The 23,294-nt window shown below is 43.7% G+C and overlaps 1 protein-coding gene across 3 annotated transcripts in view; it reads left to right on the forward strand.

Moving 5' to 3' along the window:
- The window catches only part of LOC129838932 (coiled-coil domain-containing protein 136-like), a 44,095-nt gene extending 25,913 nt beyond the window's left edge, over positions 1-18,182 (forward strand). The window contains exons 4-9 of one of the 3 annotated variants that reach the window (XR_008756935.1): positions 1,716-2,015; positions 6,974-7,085; positions 9,504-9,888; positions 10,059-10,193; positions 11,618-11,683; positions 14,847-14,871. Coding sequence is in view for 2 of the 3 variants with exons in the window: in XM_055906201.1 (XP_055762176.1) it covers positions 1,716-2,015; positions 6,974-7,085; positions 9,504-9,888; positions 10,059-10,193; positions 11,569-11,673 (1,037 nt within the window). In the remaining variant the exon portion in view is untranslated. Of the gene's footprint in view, positions 1-1,715; positions 2,016-6,973; positions 7,086-9,503; positions 9,889-10,058; positions 10,194-11,568; positions 11,684-14,846 lie in introns of all 3 variants that reach the window. The other 2 variants (XM_055906201.1, XM_055906202.1) reach the window with 2 other exon arrangements.
- Positions 18,183-23,294: the final 5,112 nt, after the last annotated feature.

Consider the following 23,294-nt stretch of genomic DNA (forward strand, 5'->3'; position numbering starts at 1 on the left):
CCTGACAGTGCTATAGGGTTTAAACAAACGTTCTACAATAAACTGTTCTATGTAAGAAGTGCAATAGGGTTTCAATACACATACACGAATATGACATTATATCTATTCGCTTATGACTTAGTCCCACCATAGTTATATGGTCTAATGGTCTAACATGACTGACAAAATGACGCTAGATAAGCCTATCTTAGACTGTATTCACAGAATGTGTCTGCTTGGGAAGAGGTCTGGTATGGCTACCGTGATTGGCTGATATCTCAATGGTGCTCAACCTCAGGAGACTTGGTGGCCACCGTATGAAGGACGTCACGTGACCAGAGAGACACCAGACCATAGAAATCCATATATTACTACTCTGTTCTATTTCATTCTGTGCACCAGACATCATTCGTTACAGGAAGGACAGTGGCTCCAGACGACGTAGAGGCCTTGTCATGATGTCACTTAATTAGGAGAAGATGCTCAGTCTCCGGGCTCAGTATTTGGATTAACATGGGGTTATGTAGGTGACTGAGTGGAAGGGTGCGTGGGGGGTGAGAGGGAGCACAGCACTCCCTCCTTATTCCTCTCTCACTCCCCCCTTATAGTGACACTCACCACATGACTCCTATTGGAATGCAGACTGGGGGGGGGGGGGCAGGCCGAGGTAGGGGTAGTTTGTCTCAGCTCATTTGGCTTTTTTATTCTGCTGTTGTACACACACGACGCCAGTGTTTCCCATCCACAGTGAGGGAGAAGGAGAGAGAGAGGGAGAGAACTCTCCGTACAGGGTGCACTCCACGTGATGGCAACCCCAAGGCAGAATGCCATGTGACGTCAGAGAGAAGCCATGTGATTGGCTGAATGACTAAACATTAAGGCTGGAGGGGATTGATGTTCCCAGAAGGAAAGTTCTCAAGAGCAGAATGTGAACGTACTGTACAACCACGTGTGTGCTCAAGACTTGCCCTCTTGCTCTGGTGAGCCCAGACTCCTTTTGTCCCTAACCTAGAACAAGCCTCTGTCCAGTACAATACTATACCTCACACTATAACTAAGTAAGTAAGTAGGTTTGTCTGAGCCAGAAAGACCCAGACTGTACATCTTCTCAATGTTGTGGTCCAGGAAGAAGTCTAGGTGTGTGGTTCCTCTGTGCAGTGTGTGTAAAGAGAGCTGGTCTGCAGACACAGCCATATAGCCATGGTCTCTTCAGCTCTGGCCATGTCTGTGTAAACACATCAATCTCCCTTCACTTCAAAAGTCAAGCATGTGTGTGTGTGTTTGTGTGGTTGTTTGTATGTTTGTGTGTGTGTGTGATTAATGAGGACAGGAGAGGCGCCAGGGGTTTTACTTTAGAGACAGAGAGCCCAGACCAGAGCTAATGCCCTTGTCCCTCTCTGCTGCTCTCTCCCTCTTCCCTCTCTTCCCCATGCCCCTGGCTCATTCAGCTCTTGTGTCTGCTCTTTGCAGCCAGGACATGTTCACTAGAGTGTTTACCAGACCTTCCTGAAACAAAAGGTCCTTGACAGAGTACAAGTCAACATTGCTTGTCTTTTTTCTGAATCACAGATTGACAGGAACATCTCTCTGCTCCTCTCCTCTCCTCTCCTCTCCTCTCCTCTCCTCTCCTCTCCTCTCCTCTCCTCTCCTCTCCTCTCCTCTCCTCTCCTCTCCTCTCCTCTCCTCTCCTCTCCTCTCCTCTCCTCTCCTCTCCTCTCCTTTCCTTCCCCCTCTAGCTCAGCTGCATTCAGTCCAGGAGGAGATGGACTCTCTGGAGGAGGAAAAGGAGAGTGAACTGGGGGAGGTGCAGGAGGAGCTGAGGTCTGCCCAAGAGGAGGTGCTGGTGCTGCAGCAGGCGGGGGAGGAGGCAGCAGCGGAGAGGGAGAACGACATCGCCTCCCTGCAGGAGGAGCTGTGTCGTCTGAGGGCCGAGCTGCAGCGTCTCCGCACCACGGCCCAAGAGTACGAGCTGGAGATCACCACCCTGCGGGCCGAAATCAGTATGAAGAGCATGAGGAGGGAGGGAGAGACTGACGGTACTATCATACTATATACTGCACTAACCCTGCATCTAACCCAAACTACTAACCACTACAGTACCACACAAGCTGCAACACTACTTAAATCCCTTTCACAAACTCAAAACACAACCATTCCACACACCCATTCCCTGCCCAACCAGTGCACCACTCCGTACATAACACTGGAGCAATGGAAACAAATCGGACATGAGGAAAATCCCAGTCAGGTATACCCATTAATACAACACAGTAATATAATCCAGTTAAAACTCTAGGCCGGATCCAATAGAAACACTAGAAAGTGTTCAGGTTTTTACAGACTCAACAGGTCCAGTTGGCAGAGAGGCCTTATTCGCAGGAGACAATTGTGGGTAAATACGAGAGTCGGGGACTCATCATCGTGACTCCAGGGTTGCCAGATTTGTCTTTATCCGTCTCTGTTTCTGTATGGACCTCAGAGAGATCATGTCAGTATCCATTAAAACACACTTCGACAACGTTTAGAGGATTTATTAGTGTTATTGATCGCAGGCTCATGGTTATTGGTGAAGTCACGCATGGAGAGTTCAAGGTGTCACCACTATACTGTTAGGATAATATGGTAATGACACAGCACCACCGTGTGTACTCAAACAAGAGGGAGGAAGGCCAACAGCCTCTGTTTGGGTTTGATGGGTCGATTCTCTCGTGGTTCCGCTAGTCCGTAACGATCTGGGTAGATCCCCTTTCAGTTTTAAGGCCCCCCATTGTTGGATAGGCCGCAGAACTCCTTGCCTCTTGATTCCCTGGTGCCGCCAGGGTAGTTTATGACTCTTGTATTAGATGTGTTGAATGAGAGCCGCAGTTGTTTTGAGTGACTGAAGAGATTGTTGTAATGTTGTAATGTTGTAGTTTTGTTAGAGTGATCCTTTCTCTATCGTTTTATTGTTATGCTGAAAATGAGACCGTGGTCTTGATGGGTTTCCCCTGACTAAATAAAAAATAAATTAATAATTCTACCTGATGAGTAACAAACTGTGTAGGAGGAAATGAGGATTAAAATCTGTCTTGGCCTCTGTAGTGATGATGCAGACTGAAAACTGATTCCTCCTTTAAACACTCTCAAGTTGAAACCCCTCAAGTCCAGAAAGCAGGCGAAAGCTTTTAAAAGTTTTACTGTGTTCTCTGTCTCGATGTGCTCATTTGTTACAGCTGCGACTCCTTTATTTGAATTGAATGCTAATTAAGTAGAAAAACAACTCTGCCCTACATAAAACCAACCCAATAGTAGATATAAATGAATTGAAGTGCCATTTTTCCAGAGCTGCTTTTTTCAATTGGTTATTTTCAGAGGAGAGCCTGGGCGGTCTGGGTGGTGTGTGTATAGGCAGGCGGGCGGGCGGGCGGGCGGGTGGACGGACGGACCAACGGAAAAGGAGACTGAGCTGTCTGTCTGTCTGTCCGTCCGACAGACAGACAGACAGACAGACAGACAGACAGACAGACAGACAGACAGGCAGACAGGCAGACAGACAGACAGACAGACAGGCAGACAGACAGACATTCCTCCTCAGTGTTGTAAACCTCTCTTCTGGTGGTTTCTTCTCTCCCTACTTTATGATGCAGTATAATGATGACATAACATATTATCTAGCAGAATGAGTAACACAGGGTTACTTGATCAAAGGCTGTCTCTCTCTGTGTGTGACCTGTATTATATTGGCAGTTCACAGTACTCTATCCTCGTGCATCTCCAGTCTGTGCATGACTTTCATTAGCCTGTCTAATAGCAGGGCTAATGCCAGAGAAAGAGAGAGGAGAGGAAGGAAAGGAAACTGAGAGGGGGAGGGAGAGAAGGTATTGAGACAGAATTAGGACTATAAAAGTAAAAGAAACAGGGATTCAGAAAGGGTAAAGGAGATTGTGAGCAAGATACAGTGGTAGGTCTAAGTGTACTGTACCTCGCCCAATCACATAAACACAGTAGGCTGTTATTATAGCCATACATCAGGATCTTGAACAGGAAGTGGCAACCTCTCATACCCACACACACATACACACGTTCATGTATAGACAGACATACACACGTTCAGGTATACACACACACACACACACACACACACACACACACACACACACACACACACACGTTCAGGTATGTACACACGTTCAGGTATGTACACACGTTCAGGTATGCACACACGTACACACGTTCAGGTATACACACATGTACACACGTTCAGGTATGCACACACGTTCACACGGTTAGGTATACACACGTAAACGTTCAGGTACACACACACACACACACACACACACACACACACGTTCAGGTATACACACAAGTACACACACACACACACACACACACACACGATCAAGTATACACACACACACACACACACACACACACACACACACACACACACACACACACACACACACACACACACACACACACACACACACACACACACACACACACACACGTTCAGGTATGCACACACATACACCCGGTTAGGTATACACACATGTAAACGTTCAGGTATACACACACACACACGTACACGTTCAGGTATACACACACGTGCACGTTCAGGTATACACACACGTACACACGTTCAGGTATGCACACACATTCAGGTATACACACACGTTCAGGTATGCACACACGTACACACGTTCAGGTATACACACACACACACGTACACGTTCAGGTATACACACACGTACACGTTCAGGTATACACACATGTACACACGTTCAGGTATGCACACACGTTCAGGTATGCACACACATTCAGGTATACACACACATTCAGGTATGCACACACGTACACACGTTCAGGTATACACACACACACACACACGTTCAGGTATACACACATGTACACACGTTCAGGTATGTACACACGTTCAGGTATGCACACACACGTACACGTTCAGGTATGTACACACATGTACACACGTTCAGGTATGCACACACGTTCACACGGTTAGGTATACACACATGTAAACGTTCAGGTACACACACACACACACACACACGTTCAGGTATACACACAAGTACACACACACACACACACACACACACACGTTCAAGTATACACACACACACACACACACACACACACACACACACACACACACACACACACACACACACACACACACACACACACACACACACACACACACACACACACACACACACACACACGTTCAGGTATGCACACACATACACCCGGTTAGGTATACACACATGTAAACGTTCAGGTATACACACATACACACGTACACGTTCAGGTATACACACACGTGCACGTTCAGGTATACACACACGTACACACGTTCAGGTATGCACACACATTCAGGTATACACACACGTTCAGGTATGCACACACGTACACACGTTCAGGTATACACACACACACACGTACACGTTCAGGTATACACACACGTACACGTTCAGGTATACACACACGTACACACGTTCAGGTATGCACACACGTTCAGGTATGCACACACATTCAGGTATACACACACATTCAGGTATGCACACACGTACACACGTTCAGGTATACACACACACACACGTTCAGGTGTACGTACACACGTGCAGGTATACACACACGTACACACGTTCAGGTATGCACAGACATACACACGTTCAGGTATACACACACGTACACGTTCAGGTATACACACACACACACATTCAGGTATGCACACACACGTTCAGGTATACACACACGTTCAGGCATGCACAGACATACACATTCAGGTACACACACACACACACACACACACACACACACACACACACACACACACACACACACACACACACGTTCAGGTATGCACACACACATGTTCAGGTATACACACACATTCAGGTATGCACAGACATACACACGTTCAGGTATGCACACACACAAGTTCAGGTATACACACACGTTCAGGTATGTACAGACATACACACGTTCAGGTATACACACACGTTCACGTATACACACACATTTAGGTATACACACACGTTCAGGTATGCACAGACATACAAATTCAGGTATACACACACACACACACACACACACACACACACACACACACACACACACACACACACACACACACACACACACACACACACACACACACACACACACACACACACACACACACACACACACACACACACACACACGTTCAGGTAAACACACACGTTCAGGTATACACACACACGTTCCGGTATACACACACGCGTTCAGGTACAGACACACACAGTTAGGTATACACACACACACAGTTAGGTATACACACACAAACAGTTAGGTATACACACACAAACACAAGTTGCCCAGCAACATTACAAACAGAATTCCTAATTATAACACCTGTAAGAGGAGCTCTTTGGCGCTATAGCGCTGTCGTGTTTAAAGGTATGCTTATACTTGGTTCTTTTCATAGTGTTTCCTCAACTCTCCCACACTCATTGACCACCCTCATCCAGGGGAGCATTGAGCCTCTCAACCAACACCAGTGTGTCGTTAACAGTATACTGCAGCTTCCTCCACTGTCCCTGTTCCACACCAGTCTCGATTTAGTGAACCTCCGCTCGCAAACACATTTGACCACCCTCCTTGAAAAGTACCAACCGATTGAGCTGTACAAAAGGATCCAATTGGATAGTTTTTTTTGCTGACATTTCAAGCTAGTTGTGGGGGGAGCTTACGTCACGTTCTTAACTCTGTTACAACTGAACACATTTCAGGGCTATATCTAAACTAATATGTTACAGGGCCGTGGTGGAACCAACGTTGTTCCAAAACCTCAACTACCTTCCTCGCCATATCACACCCTTTCCTGTGGAACCTGTTACCACGACTACTTATTGTTAACATGGTTCAGTGCGTCAACTTTCCCACCCCAACACACACACACCCAAGACAAAACACCAGAAACTAATGTGACCCTGGGAATGTGTGTATGTTCCAGGTGAGGTAAGCCAGCTGACGGCGGAGTGTCATACGATTTCAGACGAGTGTCAGACCCTGAAGGACGAAAACAAACAGCTGAGCCTCAAACTGCAGCAGCTACAGCGAGCCGGGTGAGTGGCCGAGCCGCCTGTCGATCAAGATGCCGACCAATCAGTCACAGCCTCTCTATGTCTGGAGATCTCCACATTGCAGAAAAATCCCTCCTATGTGCTCTACAAAACTACTGTCTGTTTATTGTCTGTAGATAATCTATCATAACTTTTTGTCTGGGGTCTGATGTAACAAAAACAATCTGTCAGTCCACAGACAAGACAAGATCACACAGGTAAACATAAGAGTATTTTTAATGCCTTCTGAATTGCCTTGGTCTCCTCCATCTCTCTCTGTATTTCCGAGACATTTCTTCTTTGATCTTCTGTATACACCCTCTAACATAACTAGGAGGCCTATTTGTGTGTCTGTGTCTGTGTGCATGCGTGTGATTGTGCACCTGAGAGTACACCAGATGTTTCTTAACCCGTTGGATTGAAAATATATACATAATACAGACAAAAAGGCAACACCTGTTTATAAACACACACACACACACACACACACACACACACACACACACACACACACACACACACACACACACACACACACACACACACACACACACACACACACACAGCCCAGTGAAGATGACTCACGGTAGATGAGTCTACTGGTGAATATGAATAACTCACAACTGAAAGGAGGAGGCTATCTATGAGATAATGTGCAGTCTACCTCCTACCTCCAACCATAGACTGCAAAGTACCTCCAACACACAGACACTGACCTCTCCCTCTCCCAAACACACATACACATACCACTGCTGGCTTGCTTCTGAAGCTAAGCAGGGTTGGTCCTGGTCGGTCCCTGGATGGGAGACCAGATGCTGCTGGAAGTGGTGTTGGAGGGCCAGTAGGAGGCACTCTTTCCTCTGGTCTAAAAAATATCCCAATGCCCCAGGGCAGTGATTGGGGACACTGCCCTGTGTAGGGTGCCGTCTTTCGGATGGGACGTTAAACGGGTGTCCTGACTCTCTGAGGTCATTAAAGATCCCATGGCACTTATCGTAAGAGTAGGGGTGTTAACCCCGGTGTCCTGGCTAAATTTCCAATCTGGCCCTCAAACCATCATGGTCACCTAATAATCCCCAGTTTACAATTGGCTCATTCATCCCCCTCCTCTCCCCTGTAACTACTCCCCAGGTCGTTGCTGAAAATGAGAACGTGTTCTCAGTCAACTTACCTGGTAAAATAACGGTAAAATAAAAAAATAAAAATAAATACACACAGACACACACACTGTTTCATAGCCGATCTCTCCATGGTACACACACCGATCCAGAGGGCTAATGTCCTGCGGCTGACAGTGGCACGTTGTCAAAGAGTTCAATACTCTTCGAGTACTCTATGTACTCCGTGAGTATTGTATTCTTACATAACATGTTCCCTATAAACCCTCCACTCTCTGCTCTCTGGTGTCACCACTCTGATCAAAGGGGATACAGAGACACAGGAGAACATCTCCATTTGAGCTCCATGTAAACAGACCTGATATTGAGGTGGTTATACTGTATATAGCAGGCTGCAATAGCACAGCAGAGCACTGCGGGAAATTAACAATCTTACTGCAAGAGCCTACTTAGGTCTGGTTTCATTTCACCCCCTAGACCCTAGCCCCTCTCGTCCCCTTTGAAGTGATTGTTTAATGTGGCTGAGGCCTTAGAAAACAACAATGTTTAATTCCAGGATGCATAGACTAGTAAGGATGCAGCCTGTGTATGTACTGTATCCTGACATAGTCTATTTCCTGTTTTTGAAAGATAACTTGTTTCTTTTCGGGAACTAGGTTTGTGGCGACATCGTATTAGGATGGAAATTTCATTGAGTTCATTCTCAAGTCCCTTTTCCAACCCAGATCTACTCAAATGAAAAACACGGCACATTTATCCAACGGTAGCCTCAGAGAAAGAATCTGACTTATTGGCAGAAGTAGTGACTCATGTTTTCCCAGAATGAGAGAGGAGAGAGGTGTGGTAGGTTCTTCACAGTGTTGCACTGTAATACATCACACTGAATATTACTTCAATGCACTCTAGTCTTCTACACTGATAGTGCTCATCCATTCTTAAGCTTCAATTATTTATGTTCACTCTACCGATTCACAGAATGTGTGGTTTTGTTTTAGCAAAGTACTCTGTGGTGTAATGGCGTGATCTGACCATATAAGCTGTTATGTCATGAATGTTTAAACTCTTGGAGAGTTGTGGTTGGCCCAGGGGACAGAGTTAAATATGTTTAAACTCTGCGAGAGTTATGGTTGGCCGACAATATAACTTTCTCCCAGTGAATAAATTATGCTGAGAGGGAATCAGTAATGCGACGAGTACTGCATTGCGGATTTCAACAACACCACAGCAAACACACACACACACACATACAGATGAATGATGCTTATAAATTGCTAATACATTGAATGATCTCTCTGGATGACAGCTCCAATGATGTCTACCTGGCCTTGAGAGGGGAGGGGGAGGAGGACCAGAAGGATGAGGGCGTTGGGCAGGATGAGGAATCAGTGAAGGCTGGAGGCTACATGACCCTGTCTCAGACCCAGGGTGGGCAGACCCAGGGTGGGCAGACCCAGGGTGGGCAGACCCAGGGTGGGCAGACCCAGGGTGGGCAGACCCAGGGTGGGCAGACCCAGACTGGGCAGACCCAGGGTGGGCAAGGTGGGCGCTTGGTGGATGCCTCCATCCAGAAGAACATCTCGTTCGATGGCAAGCCCATCACCAACTGGAACGGGGGACCCTCTGAAGTCTTCTCCCTACGAGACCAGCTCAAACTGGCTGAGGAGAGGGCCTCGCAAGTACAGGGACAAGTATGGACACAGACGCTCTCACACACCCACATACAAGTCTTATAAAACAGAGTAAGCCAAATGTGATAATGAAAATGCTCTCTCTTTCTCTCTGTCTCTCTCTCTCTCTCTGGGTCTCTGTCTCTCTCTCTCTCTCTCTCTCTCTCTCTGGGTCTCTGTCTGTCTCCCAGTGTGAGGGTTTGAAGGGGGAGCTTGCGGAACTGCAGGGGCTGTTTGACTGCAGCCAGAAGGAGAGGGTTGAGCTGGATCTGGAACTACATCACTATAGGGCGGAGCTAGAGAGGCTGGGCGGCAAGAAGTCACAGGTGAGAGGTCAGCGGTTGGAGGGAGGTAACTTTGGTAACGATGGCCTCTTCTGTGTATGAGTTGGTGAAAACAAGTGTTACTATAAGGGGACACTACACATGTGCTATAAGAAGGGTTATGGTGGTGAAGGAGCTAGTTATGAGGTAAGTAGAAGGGAACGAGAAGACACACCTATACACATACACACCTGTATTTACAGTACACTTGAGTAACTGTGCGCTAACTAACCCATTCTCCTCAAGCATCAAGTCTGTCTGTCTGTCTGTACTGTGTGCATGTGGGTCAGTAACAACAGCTCAGTCAAACAGCTATGTCTCATGGAATCGTGACTTGTCTCTCGTCCTCTTTCTGACTCCAGTGGTGTAGTCAGTTATTCTTGTGTCCTCGACTTTTGTCCCTGGTTTCTTCCGCCCTCTTCTCAACATGCATTGCTTCAATGGCGGTGTGTCTCTGCGTCCTGTCGCACTGTCCAGTGTCTGTCCCCGTGTCCACCTAAACAACCCGGTCCTTATCCTCTTTCTCTTCCTGTCTGATGCCATCAAAACCAGGAAGTGCTGAATCAGAGTTTTGGTGAAAACTGAATAACAAAAAAGACAAATCAACCCACATGTTATTATAGTGTACAAATGTGCGCTTATAAGCCAGCCACTCCACCCTTGATGATTTGATTGGGTGTACGTGGTCTCCTTATCAAGGATTTGGAATTAGACCATCCAGCCTGAGTACCACAGTAGTTCATGTCACTCACCTGTCCTTATCTTGTGACTAAACCCCCTCACCCGCACTGCTGGGCTGCCTACAACTCCCAGGGTTCTCTCTGTCTGAGTGACCGTTTGAGTGACAGGCAGCACTTTTCAGTGTGGGCAGAGATCTTTAAATGACAAGATGGAATCATTACACAAGTTGTTCATCTTGTCTTTAACCATCTTTAATGTGCTCTAATGGCATGCTCTTTCTGTTTCTCCCCTCCCTTCATCGTTTCCATGGCTGTGTTTTGTTGAAAACTCCTATTTATAAACTCATTCACATTCATATTGTCAAATCTGTTTACCATAACCACCCTGCAAAATGTTGCGCAATATGGTTTCTACAATCTGCCTATCTCTTTATTTATTTCGTTCTGACCTCTCTGTCACTCACCCTCTCGGTCCTTGTCTATTGGTCTCTCTACCTGTCTATCTACCTGTCATCCCATTTATCTACCTCTCAATCACCTCATGATGTTTTATGTCCATATATTTATCTGTTGTCTCTTCATCTATCTCTCCACATGTAATTCTTTCATTTTTGTCTCCCTTTAATATGATTTGTGATTTCTCTCACCACCTCCCTCCTCCTCTCTCATGCCCCCACGCTCCCTTGTTTTCTCCCCAGAACTGCCCTCCTCCGTCTGAGCCCCCTGTTCTCTCCATCCCCTTCATAGGAATGATTGTAATAATGGCCCTGATATGGTGCTGGTGGGAGGAGCTGGCGTCCTAGAGGGGACCAGGTATGGGCATGCCCTTTCTTTATCTAGAAGAATCAAATATAGTCAACTCTTATTTCCTCTAGGAGAGGCTGAATATCTGTTGTAGATGCAGATTATTCAGCCTCTGGCTGTGGGTGTGCCTGAATGTAGAATACTGCACACACAGAAATACTGTAGATTGCAAATGTACAGTATAGGGCCAGAACGCGTGGTTCCTGTTAGTAGTTAAATGTTATTAGAGTTCAAAGTACTGACAGTATTTGATCTGTTGTGGAAGGGTACCTTATTCCACTGACCTAAAGACTCTGATTCAAGCATAAGCGTGTGCTGGCAAGACCAGCTATTACAGTGTAGTAGACCCATGTCTTACAATGTAATATGCCTCTCTAAGAATCACGTTTCTCTTGATCTGTCAATCAAACTCAAGCTGTCTTAGAAATGCTTGGCTCTCGTTGGGGTAAACTGGCTCAAAATGTACCGGGTGGTCTGCTTTGTTCCTCTGAAGGTGGGCCGTCAACCTTAGAGTTATCAGAGTCACTGAGGCAGACAGTCCAATAACTCAGTCTCACCCAGCAGTCTCCAAATGCACCATTCACTGTGTTTACTATGACTCTACTGAATGGAATGGCTCCGATTCTAAGAATACTAAGAACTTGGCTTGGAATAGCCAAGCAGACGCCACACTTGAAAAGCTGCTAGTAAGAGAGAAATGAAAAGGAGAGAGAAGAGACTTTCACACTTGCTTGCCTGTTCCTTTGATGTTTTCGTCTGAGAAAGGTGGCTTTTATTTGAGTGGTCCGTCACACTTAGTCGAGAGAAACACAGTGACACGCGGCTCCTTTCATGTCTCCATTGGGACTGTGCAGAGATTACCACTAGAGCCAAGATGGATGACACAGCGCTGATGTCAACACCCACCGCTGCTGCCTGACCTCCACAGGCGGGACAGCAGCCAGGGAGCCAGGGAACTGGGGTTTAGATAAACCTTCTCTCCCTCCAACCTCCAGCCGGCTGAATGCTGTGTTGTGGTCAGCCTGCAGGGAGGCATAGCCCTGCAGTGAGGCATGCAGTAAGGCATAGGTAGCCTATTTTGCAATGGACATTCCATGATGAGTATTTACAGTAGATTGAGTTATGTAGCTTTAGGCATTTAGAATGAGGTATGGCTATTTAGCTTGGGAGATTTAGAATGAGGTATGGCTATTTACCTTGGGAGATTTAGAATGAGGTATGGCTATTTACCTTGGGAGATTTAGAATGAGTTATTGCTATTTCCCTTGGGAGATTTAGAATGAGTTATTGCTATTTACCTTGGGAGATTTAGAAAGAGGTATGGCTATTTACCGTGGGAGATTTAGAATGAGTTATTGCTATTTACCTTGGGAGATTTAGAATGAGTTATTGCTATTTGCCGTGGGAGATTTAGAATGAGTTATTGCTATTTACCTTGGGAGATTTAGAATGAGGTATTGCTATTTACCTTGGGAGAATTTGAATGAGGTATGGCTATTTAGCTTGGGAAATGTAGAATGAGGTATGGCTATTTAGCTTGGGAAATGTAGAATGAGGTATGGCTATTTAGCTTGGGAAATGTATAATGAGGTATGGCTATTTAGCTTGGGAAATGTAGAATGAGGTATGGCTATTTAACTTGGGAGATTTAGAATGAGGTATGGCTATTTACCTTGGGAGATTTAGAATGAGGTATGGTTATTTACCTTGGGACATTTAGAATGAGGTTTGGCTATTTACCTTGGGACATTTAGAGTGAGGTTTGGCTATTTACCTTGGGAGATTTAGAATGAGGTATGGTTATTTACCTTGGGACATTTAGAATGAGGTTTGGCTATTTACCTTGGGACATTTAGAGTGAGGTTTGGCTATTTACCTTGGGACATTTAGAATGAGGTTTGGCTAATTACCTTGGGACATTTAGAATGAGGTTTGGCTATTTACCTTGGGACATTTAGAATGAGGTTTGGCTATTTACCTTGGGACATTTAGAATGAGGTTTGGCTATTTACCTTGGGACATTTAGCCTGAGTTGGAGTGTTTGTCTTTTTTTGTAGCCTGATGTGAGTAAGGGTTCTGAAAATTTAATGAGAGGGTCAGGTGTCCATTTTAGGATGACATGGCCACGAGTTGTGTGTGTGTGTGTGTGTGTGTGTGTGTGTGTGTGTGGGCGAGAAGCTGTCTGTACACTACACCACACTTATAGGGGATCCTCTTACTGGGCTCCAGGGAGACATCACTGCTAAATCACTTTCTCTCTCTCTCTCTCTCTCTCTCTCTCTCTCTCTCTCTCTCTCTCTCACTCTAACTCTCTCACACACACACACACACACACACACACACACACACACACACACACACACACACACACACACACACACACACACACACACACACACACACACACACACACACACACACACACACACACACACACACACAGATACTGCGGCTAACACCACTCAAGTCTTCTCTCTTCTCGCATAGGAGTGTGTTGGTTGGTTGTGTGGGTCTGTATCCCAATTGAGCTGTAAATTACTGGGCTGTAAGGCACAAAAGATTCCTTTGTCCAACTTGTGTGTTGAGGAAATGGATGAGTCCAACGTGTGTGTTGAGGAAATGGATGTGTCCAACGTGTGTGTTGAGGAAATGGATGAGTCCAACGTGTGTGTTGAGGAAATGGATGAGTCCAACGTGTGTGTTGAGGAAATGGATCTGTCCAACGTGTGTGTTGAGGAAATGGATGTGTCTAACGTGTGTGTTGAGGAAATGGATGTGTCCAACGTGTGTGTTGAGGAAATGGATGAGTCCAACGTGTGTGTTGAGGAAATGGATGTGTCCAACGTGTGTGTTGAGGAAATGGATGTGTCCAACGTGTGTGTTGAGGAAATGGATGTGTCCAACGTGTGTGTTGAGGAAATGGATGTGTCCAACGTGTGTGTTGAGGAAATGGATGTGTCCAACGTGTGTGTTGAGGAAATGGATGAGTCCAACGTGTGTGCTGAGGAAATGGATGAGTCCAACGTGTGTGCAAAGCGAAGTGGTTGTTTGAGCTACTCTGACCAAACTCGAGGAGCTGGTACGGTATGTGTGCTAAAACTTGAGCTGTCCTTATTGTGAATGAATAACCTCTGTAACCTTTGAACCCTGTCCTCTGTCCTCTTGCCACCAGGAGAGCGAGGGAGGCTGGAACCTGGTGGCGGTGGTTGCCGTGGCAGCGCTTGTAGTCCTGATAGTCCCCAGCCTTTCTAAAGCGTTTACCTGAGGTCTACACAGAAAGGAAGTCACTGTACAGGAAATGACTTTGCCGGTTGCCCATGGCAACACTGGCAATGCCATGCCCCTATCTCATGATGCCCCTGTCAAATCTCCTCCTCGCTTCATCTTCCAAGGAGAGGACTACATCGAAAACGGACATTTTCACCAGGAAATACAACACCACAAGGAAGTAGTCCCATACATTACTCAAGGAGAAATACTTATACCTGTTTAAGCCACTCTAACGATAAGGACTGCAATATCTTGTTTCTCTCTTTAAAGTCCTTCAGTTTGACTCAATCGGTTTCCCTCTCTACTACTCTTCTCTCTGCGCTTCTTTAGATAAACTTACGAGTTTAAGGGAACAGCATAATATAACAGGGATTGCCTCAGATTTTGTGGCAGTACTGTGTCTGCGTGGGTGTCAATTGAAAGACACAGTTAGGCACAGAACATGTCTGAGCATTTATTGATTGGTTGATGGTTTGATTGGTTGATGGTTGATTGGTTGATGCTTGATTGGTTTATTTACAACCTGTAAAGGTTGAGTTGGGAAAAGCTCATGCCTTATTGTTTCCCTTGCACATATCGAGTCACTGATGAGATGTTTCTCTTTCTAATGGGCACGTGATCTTTTCCCAGATCCTACCCCTCCTTTTGAATCACTTTGAACATTGCCAATGCGATTTTCTCTGACACACTTTACGTGTCTTTGCGGCTCACAATTTACTATTTTAACACTTTTCCTTCTGTTTCTGTTGTGGCATGCTCTTTTTACGCTTAAATTAAGTTGTGTGGAGGAGGGTTTGATTATATGAGTTTGATGTATTGGATGTTTGTCTCCTTTGTAAATGATTCTCTCTCTCTCTCTCTCTCTCTTCTCTCTCTATTTATTTATTTATTTGTGTATGGAACCACAACCACTATACACATCTATACAGATGAACAATACTATCATAAATGCAACTTGGTGTATTCAATTTGACAGTCCAAATGATTTCCAGCTAGATGTCTATTTTTGTAGCCATAGGAAGAATTGATTCCCAAGACTGAGGAGTTATTTAATGACTGATTCCACTGTGTTTGGTTCTGCTTAGAAACAGAACTTAACAAGGCTCGTTATTTGAAACAGAGAGTTATTTTTGTAAATAGACATTGTGCTTTAAATGTTTTGCGTTATTTTTTAAATATTAATCGTCACAAGCATCCTGAAAAATGACAAACAATCAATATAGGTCACCAAATTGAAAAGTGGAGCCAGTGATGAAATATGGACCATTGTTTTCTAAGATGTGCATTTTGGGTGTTCTCTTACCTAGTCTTTTCGTCTTGTACTGTTTGCGTTCTAATCTCTGATATCTATGTTCTCTAACGATGATGCCCTCTTCTTTGTTGGCACGAAGCATACAGTTTATTCACAGGTTCTGCAACTGTGACTTGCCTGCAATGCATGGGACCTTTTCAGTGTCATTGCTGTAAGCTTGACACAACACATTCCAATGATAGATTGACCAAACAACAACAGCGATGTGACACTGTCGTCATGGAGAAGACGTCTAACCTTTACTCTGCCGTTCCGGCACCTACGGAGTGCACCGAGAATACTTTTTGATTCTTACTCTACTTTTGGCATGATTTAGCTACCGTGTAAATACATAGCAAGAAAAATAATTTAAACTCCTTTACGTGACCTGTGGAGCAAAATGTCAGAAATGCGCTTTGCGTTGAGTTAGAACCGTGGTGTTATTTTGGAGCTGCCGGAGTTAAATGGTCTTTGTCCAAGAACACACAACGACTATGACTGAGAGAGCAATCTAACATAAATGTTTTCTTTTCTAGAGGATCGTTTGTGAGAAACGTGTACAGAATGCAGTAAGCCTTATAGCTGGTGCCTGGATTCGTAGTGTGCTTTCATGACTGACAGTTAGTTGGCTTGTTTCATAGATGCATGTAGGTGAGCTAATTAGCTTAATTGCGTGGGTGTGTAGGTGACAATACATTGAAAGCGTGCTTAGCCAATATTCTTCTGTATTCCAATATCCCATTGTAGAGTTCTAGCATTATAAATATGTATAGGTAATTAGTGCTTCTAGTTTATGCTATGACTCAATAAATTACTACTATAAGTATATAATATTTGTTTCAATACATGTTTCACAATCATAACTGTGTGATGGGCAATTGAACACTGAGGTGTAGTGAAAAACATGAACGCTTATACGTTATGCATAGACTATTGTTTCCACAGTGCAGAGACAATATAAGACCTCATTGGTAGGTAAGTGCATGCTACAGTGTATGTAAAAAACAATATGTGTAGTTGTGTACCAACATGTGGTATTTGTATTGTAAATAGGAAATAGTTTAGCACAGTTAAATAACATGGTTTGTTGATTTGAGAGCAGTTCTAGATTGAGTAGAGGGTTCTTTCTTAATTGACTGAACACAGCCAGTGCATGAGTAGTGTATATGTGTGAGACAGTAACATGTATAGATATTGCATGTTAGACTTAGTAAACAACTTGCATGCCTATAGATGGGTAGATCTAGTTCCTGTAGTCACAGTCATTTCAGCCAATGTATTATGACCATCTTAATACATGACTAATCAGAATCATTTGTGATTTCTTTCTTACTATGTCAGTCTCTCTTAGTTGATTTACTACTTTACTGGGTTGTCACTATTCATATTTTCTCTCTGGTTTCATACAGTCTCTTCTATTCTATCGCACTCTACTCTATTCTACTTTTCTTCTTCAGTTGTCTGGTCTCTACAATGAGTATAGATTTTTCGGGTATTTATCTTCACTTCTCTGCTGTGCTTCAAATACTGTAAAATCCACTGACAGTGTCCTGTTTTTGACCCTGCTTCTATTCCAGCATGGAAGCTTAAACAGTAAAAGCGAGACATATTACGGAAACTATTCTACATGTCAAAACAACCTGTGCTCTTAACTAGAAACTGGCTGCTGCTCACTGTATGTGATGATGTGGAGTTTGACCTTTGACCTTATGTAAAGCTGCAGCTCGTTCTGTATGTCTCTCTGTCTGGGTCTGTGTGACATGGCTACTGTCAATGCCTCTTTTATGCAGCGCTGATTCCGATGTTGCCATAGTCTGTACTACTGCACCTTGTCAGTCAATGTCTCAATGGGCTTTAATGGGTTAATGAGAATATTGTGAGTATTTTGGTAAATAGCCTGTACATTTTGTAAATGAACTGAGAAATAAAAGTAGTTTATCCTCATTCTATCTGTCTCTCTCTCTGTCTCTGCCTGTCTCTGTCTGTGTGTGTGGACTCAACTGATCTCAAAGCAATGTTACTGTAAAAGAATGTTCATGAACATGCTGTCTCATATGAACATTCCTGATCAATGTTATTATTCCAGAAACGTCTCCTGATCTCCGTTTGATTAGACATTTCTAAGTGAATTGCAGACTACAAGCTGTAGACAGATCAGTCCGATTTTTATTCGCTGTGTGACTGACCTGTTGACAGGTCAGAGAGGAGTTTCCAAAGGAACATCGTAAAGAGGAAAGATGATCAACACTCCCTGCATCGTAGCCCCCTGCAACCCTATCACACCCCTCTGGGTGCTTAACTGTCTCTCCCTCCTCCAGGGGTTTTATATATAGTTCCAGCGCTCAGTCTCAAGGCCTCTCACTCAGATCCATTACAAGTGAGAGGGCCGTACCTGATGGACACACACTATTCTCTACTATACACACGCTATTCACTATACTCTAGTCATTATACAGTTATGATACACAATGTAGTCCCTGTATGCATAATGTTAGCTGTGCACACTACACAATGTGTTCACATTCCAGGCATTTGGTCTATTATATCTCATGGACAGCATGTCTGCTTTGCATGATATAAGCTCATTCCCAAAATACAGCAAGGTTCACAGTCCAAGCATCCTACATTCAGAAAACATGCCTGTACATGAGAAGACTACATGTGTACCCTATAATATGACATACCAGTGTGTAACTTAGTTGTTGTACAGTCCCTTCAGAAAGTATTCACACCCCTTGAGAGAAATGATTTTTTTTCCTCCACATTTTGTTTTTTGTTACAGCCTGAATTTAAAATGGATTCGGTAGAGATGTTTTTGGCACTGGCCTACACACAATAACCCACAATGTCAAAGTGTTTTTGTTTTTTTACACATTATAAAAAATTCACAGCTGAAATGTCTTAAAAAAATATAAATGCATGTTGCATTTATATTTTTGTTCACTATATATATTTACCTGTATTATTTCCCCTTAACCCTACCACCCTTCCCCTAATTGGAGTAAACTAATGGACAACACTTAGGCTTGTACTTCCAGCTTATTCATACTATATACATTCCATGGATACAGTATATTTTACATTAGTTATCTTTTGTTTGTCTTTAGTCCCATCTTTCAGCTACCCTCAACCCCTCCCATCTATCTATGAACACCATCCATTTTGGGATTTCTATTTGCCATATATTTTTTCAACTGTGCTGTGATGTTTCACAACAGTTCTGAACTTGTCTATTCTCGTAGCTTCTACAGATTGTAAATGAAAAAGAGAAACATTTTTAGTAAGAGTAATATTATATCATTGATCAATTGATTATGGCCTTTCAGATCACCCAGCAGTGCTAAATGCAGAGTTAACGCCAGGTAAATGTTGCAATACTTCAGCCATTCCTGAACCTGCGACCAAAAACAAGCTAGATATGGATAGTGCCAAAACAAATGATCTAATGATTATGTCTCTGTTATGGGTATGCTTGTAATCATTAAGGACTGTGGAGTTTGTCATGACAAAAAATAAACAGAACGAAGCTAAGCACAGGCAAAATCCTAGAGGAAAACTTGGTTCAGTCTGCTTTCCACCAGACACTGGGAGATGAATTCACCTTTCAGTAGGACAATAACCTAAAACACAAAGCCAAATCTACACTGGAGTTGCTTACCAAGAAGAGAGTGAATGTACCTGAGTGGCTGAGTTACAGTTTTGACTTAAATCTGCTTGAAAATCTATGGCAAGACCTGAAAATGTTTGTCTGGCAATGCCCAACAACCAACTTGACAGAGCTTGAAGAATGTTGAAAAGAATAATGGGCAAATGCTGGACAATCCAGGTGTGGAAAGCTTTTAGAGACGTGCCCAGAAAGACTCACAGCCAAAGGTGCCAAAGGTCATTCTAACATGTATTGACTCAGGGGTGTGAATATTTATCTAATAAAGATATATTAGTGTTGTTGTTTTTATTTTTTACAAATATTAGAATTTTATTTCTACTTTGACATTACAGAGTAGTTTGTGTAGATTGTTGACAAAAAAATACAATTAAATCTATTTTTATCGCACTTTGTAACACAACAAATTGTGCAAAAAGTCAAGGGGTGTGAATACTTTCTGAAGGAGCTATAAGCTTACTAGTTAATGTAGACATTTCAGGTGTTTTCAGGCATTTCCTTCCCCTCAGGAAACAACATTATGGAAGACGTGAGTCCAGTGAGTCTCAGACGCCATGTTTGAGAGCTCAATTACATGTTGATGCTCTCTCTTGCTGACTGAGGTGTGAGATCACACCTCAGGAGAGATGTAGATATGTAGGCCCAAAATATGTAGATATTTTGGGCCTACTGCCTCTGAGTGTGTGGGTGTGTGTGTATGTTCCCTTGTGTCCCCCACTGTTTAAGCGTACTCTCTTATAGGGGGGTAAATGAGTCAATACCGACCATTACAACTGCATTTCTGACTCATACAGAACAACCCTGTCCTAGATGGCAATGCTGACAATTGGCATTCAAAGTTATAGCACACATAATTATGATGAAATGATATTATTTGAAAGAACAAAAAGTTACCTTTGTGTTGCCAGATACATTTTGAACTTGGGTATTTCGTTTTTTTGAAAATACTGAAAATCTGACTGATATCAAGGTAGAATGTCAGCTAAAGAATCATACTCCTCACGTTCTTTGTTACTCTAGAACTCTGATGCAACCATTCAATTTCAGCTAATTTATCGTTTGCCAAAATTCTAGAATTTTGACAATGTATATTCCGAGAAACGGAACCGAACAGAATGCTAAATTGTGCTTAAATTCCTTATTTACAAACTGATCTGATCAAGTAGATGTGTGTTACAATGACTCCTGATAAATCTTATATTATTTGCCTGGAATCCACAAACTGGGCAAGTCTTTTTAAATGTTCAAAATTCTAATTGTGTCCAAAAAATAATTCATGCATAAATGTAATATATTTCAATAATAGGAAAAAAATACATGTTTCTTTTTCTCCTAATCAACACTTGACTTACAAATCTGTCTTCTGGATGGCTGCCCTCAGTTGTCCACATTGTGAAGAAGACATTCTGGGTGTCTGAAGTGTCTGCACCAAGGGCCCAGGCTATCAAAGACTGCCTGGAGCTGAAGGACATCCAGTCTTACTTGGTGCTGGATGTGTGGGAGCCTAACATGGAATCCCTTCAGAAGGGCAGTGTCCCTCTTGCTGCCTCCAGCCAACCTGGCCACAGCCAGAGCTGGAGAAGGATTAGTTGCCCTGACCTCTACTGCTACTCCAGGCCCCGCCATGGTGAGAGGCATAGGGGGAGAGAGGTGATGTGGTCTGGCTTCTCTGACGAGAGAAACAGCCACCAGAACCATGACTCACTGCCAGTGCAGCATGAAGAGCTCCAGAGAGAACCAGCAGGACCTCTTCTCCCAGCTGTCCAAGTCCCGTAAGAGGAGCAGGGAGGGTGGGGAGGACCATCAGGTCACCCCAGACTCCAAGAGTAGCAGAGTTGAGCACCCCACCCACAGCATTGTGCGCCCAAGGCATAAAAATTACAGACTTTTTGATTCATGAAATGTTATGCATGTTTTTGTTTTTTACATTTGCCATGTTTTGGCAGTATTTTTGGTAAGAATTTTTATTAATGTCTTACCTGTTCTTTAACTCTTGAGTGTCTGTGTGTGTTTGATTTTTTATCACGTATTGTTATGCGTATATTAGTGCAATAAAATAAAAGTTGTTTGACGAAAAAACAGATAACTGGCTAAATAAAGGAAACATCAACATTATGCATCTTCATAGGGCTTTGGGCCACCACGAGGCACCAGAACATATTCAATGTGCCTTGGCATAGATCCTACAAGTGTCTGAAACTCTATTGGTGGTATGCAATACCATTCTTCCATGAGAAATTCCATAATTTGGTGTTTTGTTGATGGTGGTGGAAAACGGTCTCTCAGGCGCCGCTCCAGAATCTCGCCAATAACTGTTCAATTGGGTTGAGATCTGGTGACTGAGACACACACACAGGCACATACAGAAACACACACACACACTTTAAACCCCTGCTTCTTTGAGACTCGTCTTTCAAAGTCACTGAGATCTCTTCTTCCAGCCATTGTGGACAAAATAATGAACAACTGGGCTTTTTTATACATGACCCTAAGCATGATGGGATGTTAATTGCTTAATCAATTAATCAATCAATCAAATGTATTTATAAAGCCCTTTTTACATCAGCTGTTGTCACAAAGTGCTTGTACAGAAACCCAGCCTAAATCCCCAGAGAGCAAGCAATACAGATGTAGAAGCACACTGGCTAGCAAAATATCCCTAGGAAGGTAGCAACCTAGGAAGAAACCTAGAGAGGAACAAGGCTCTGAGGGGTGGCCAGAATACTTAACGCCAGATTGTCGTTCAAGATGTTCGAACACTCATAGCTGACCAGCAGAGTCAAATAATAATCTCAGTGGTTATAGAGGGTGCAAAAGGTCCCCACCTCAGGAGTAACTTTCACTTGGCTTAGTTAATTCAGGAACCACACCTGTGTGAAAGCACCTGCTTAATTTACTCAAGTGTTTCCTTTATTTTGGCAGCTACCTGTACATTGGCAATAGGCTATACTGCAGTTTGCAAGGTTAGAGCAAGAATGTATATAAACTGCATATATGCATATATGCATATATATTTAAACTAAAACTGATATGAATTATTCTGTTTAAGAAGTCTCACTCCATGTGTTAATTGGCCCGTTAATTGGCCCGTGTGTGTGTATGTGTGTGTGTGTGTGTGTGTGTGTGTGTGTGTGTGTGTGTGTGTGTGTGTGTGTGTGTGTGTGTGTGTGTGTGTGTGTGTGTGTGTGTGTGTGTGTGTGTGTGTGTGAGTGAGTGAGAGAGGGAAAGAGTGAGTGAGAGAGCGAAAGAGTGAGAGAGCGAAAGAGTGAGAGTCCGAAAGAGTGAGAGAGCGAAAGAGCGAGAGAAAGAGAGCAGCATGGCCTGATAGTGCTCTGTCGTTCTCTTCAGTAAAGCATCATCTATACATGCACGTGCTATGTTCTCTCTGGGGTGGT

The sequence above is a fragment of the Salvelinus fontinalis genome, chromosome 39, assembly GCF_029448725.1.
Source record: "Salvelinus fontinalis isolate EN_2023a chromosome 39, ASM2944872v1, whole genome shotgun sequence".
Taxonomy (NCBI): domain Eukaryota; kingdom Metazoa; phylum Chordata; class Actinopteri; order Salmoniformes; family Salmonidae; genus Salvelinus; species Salvelinus fontinalis.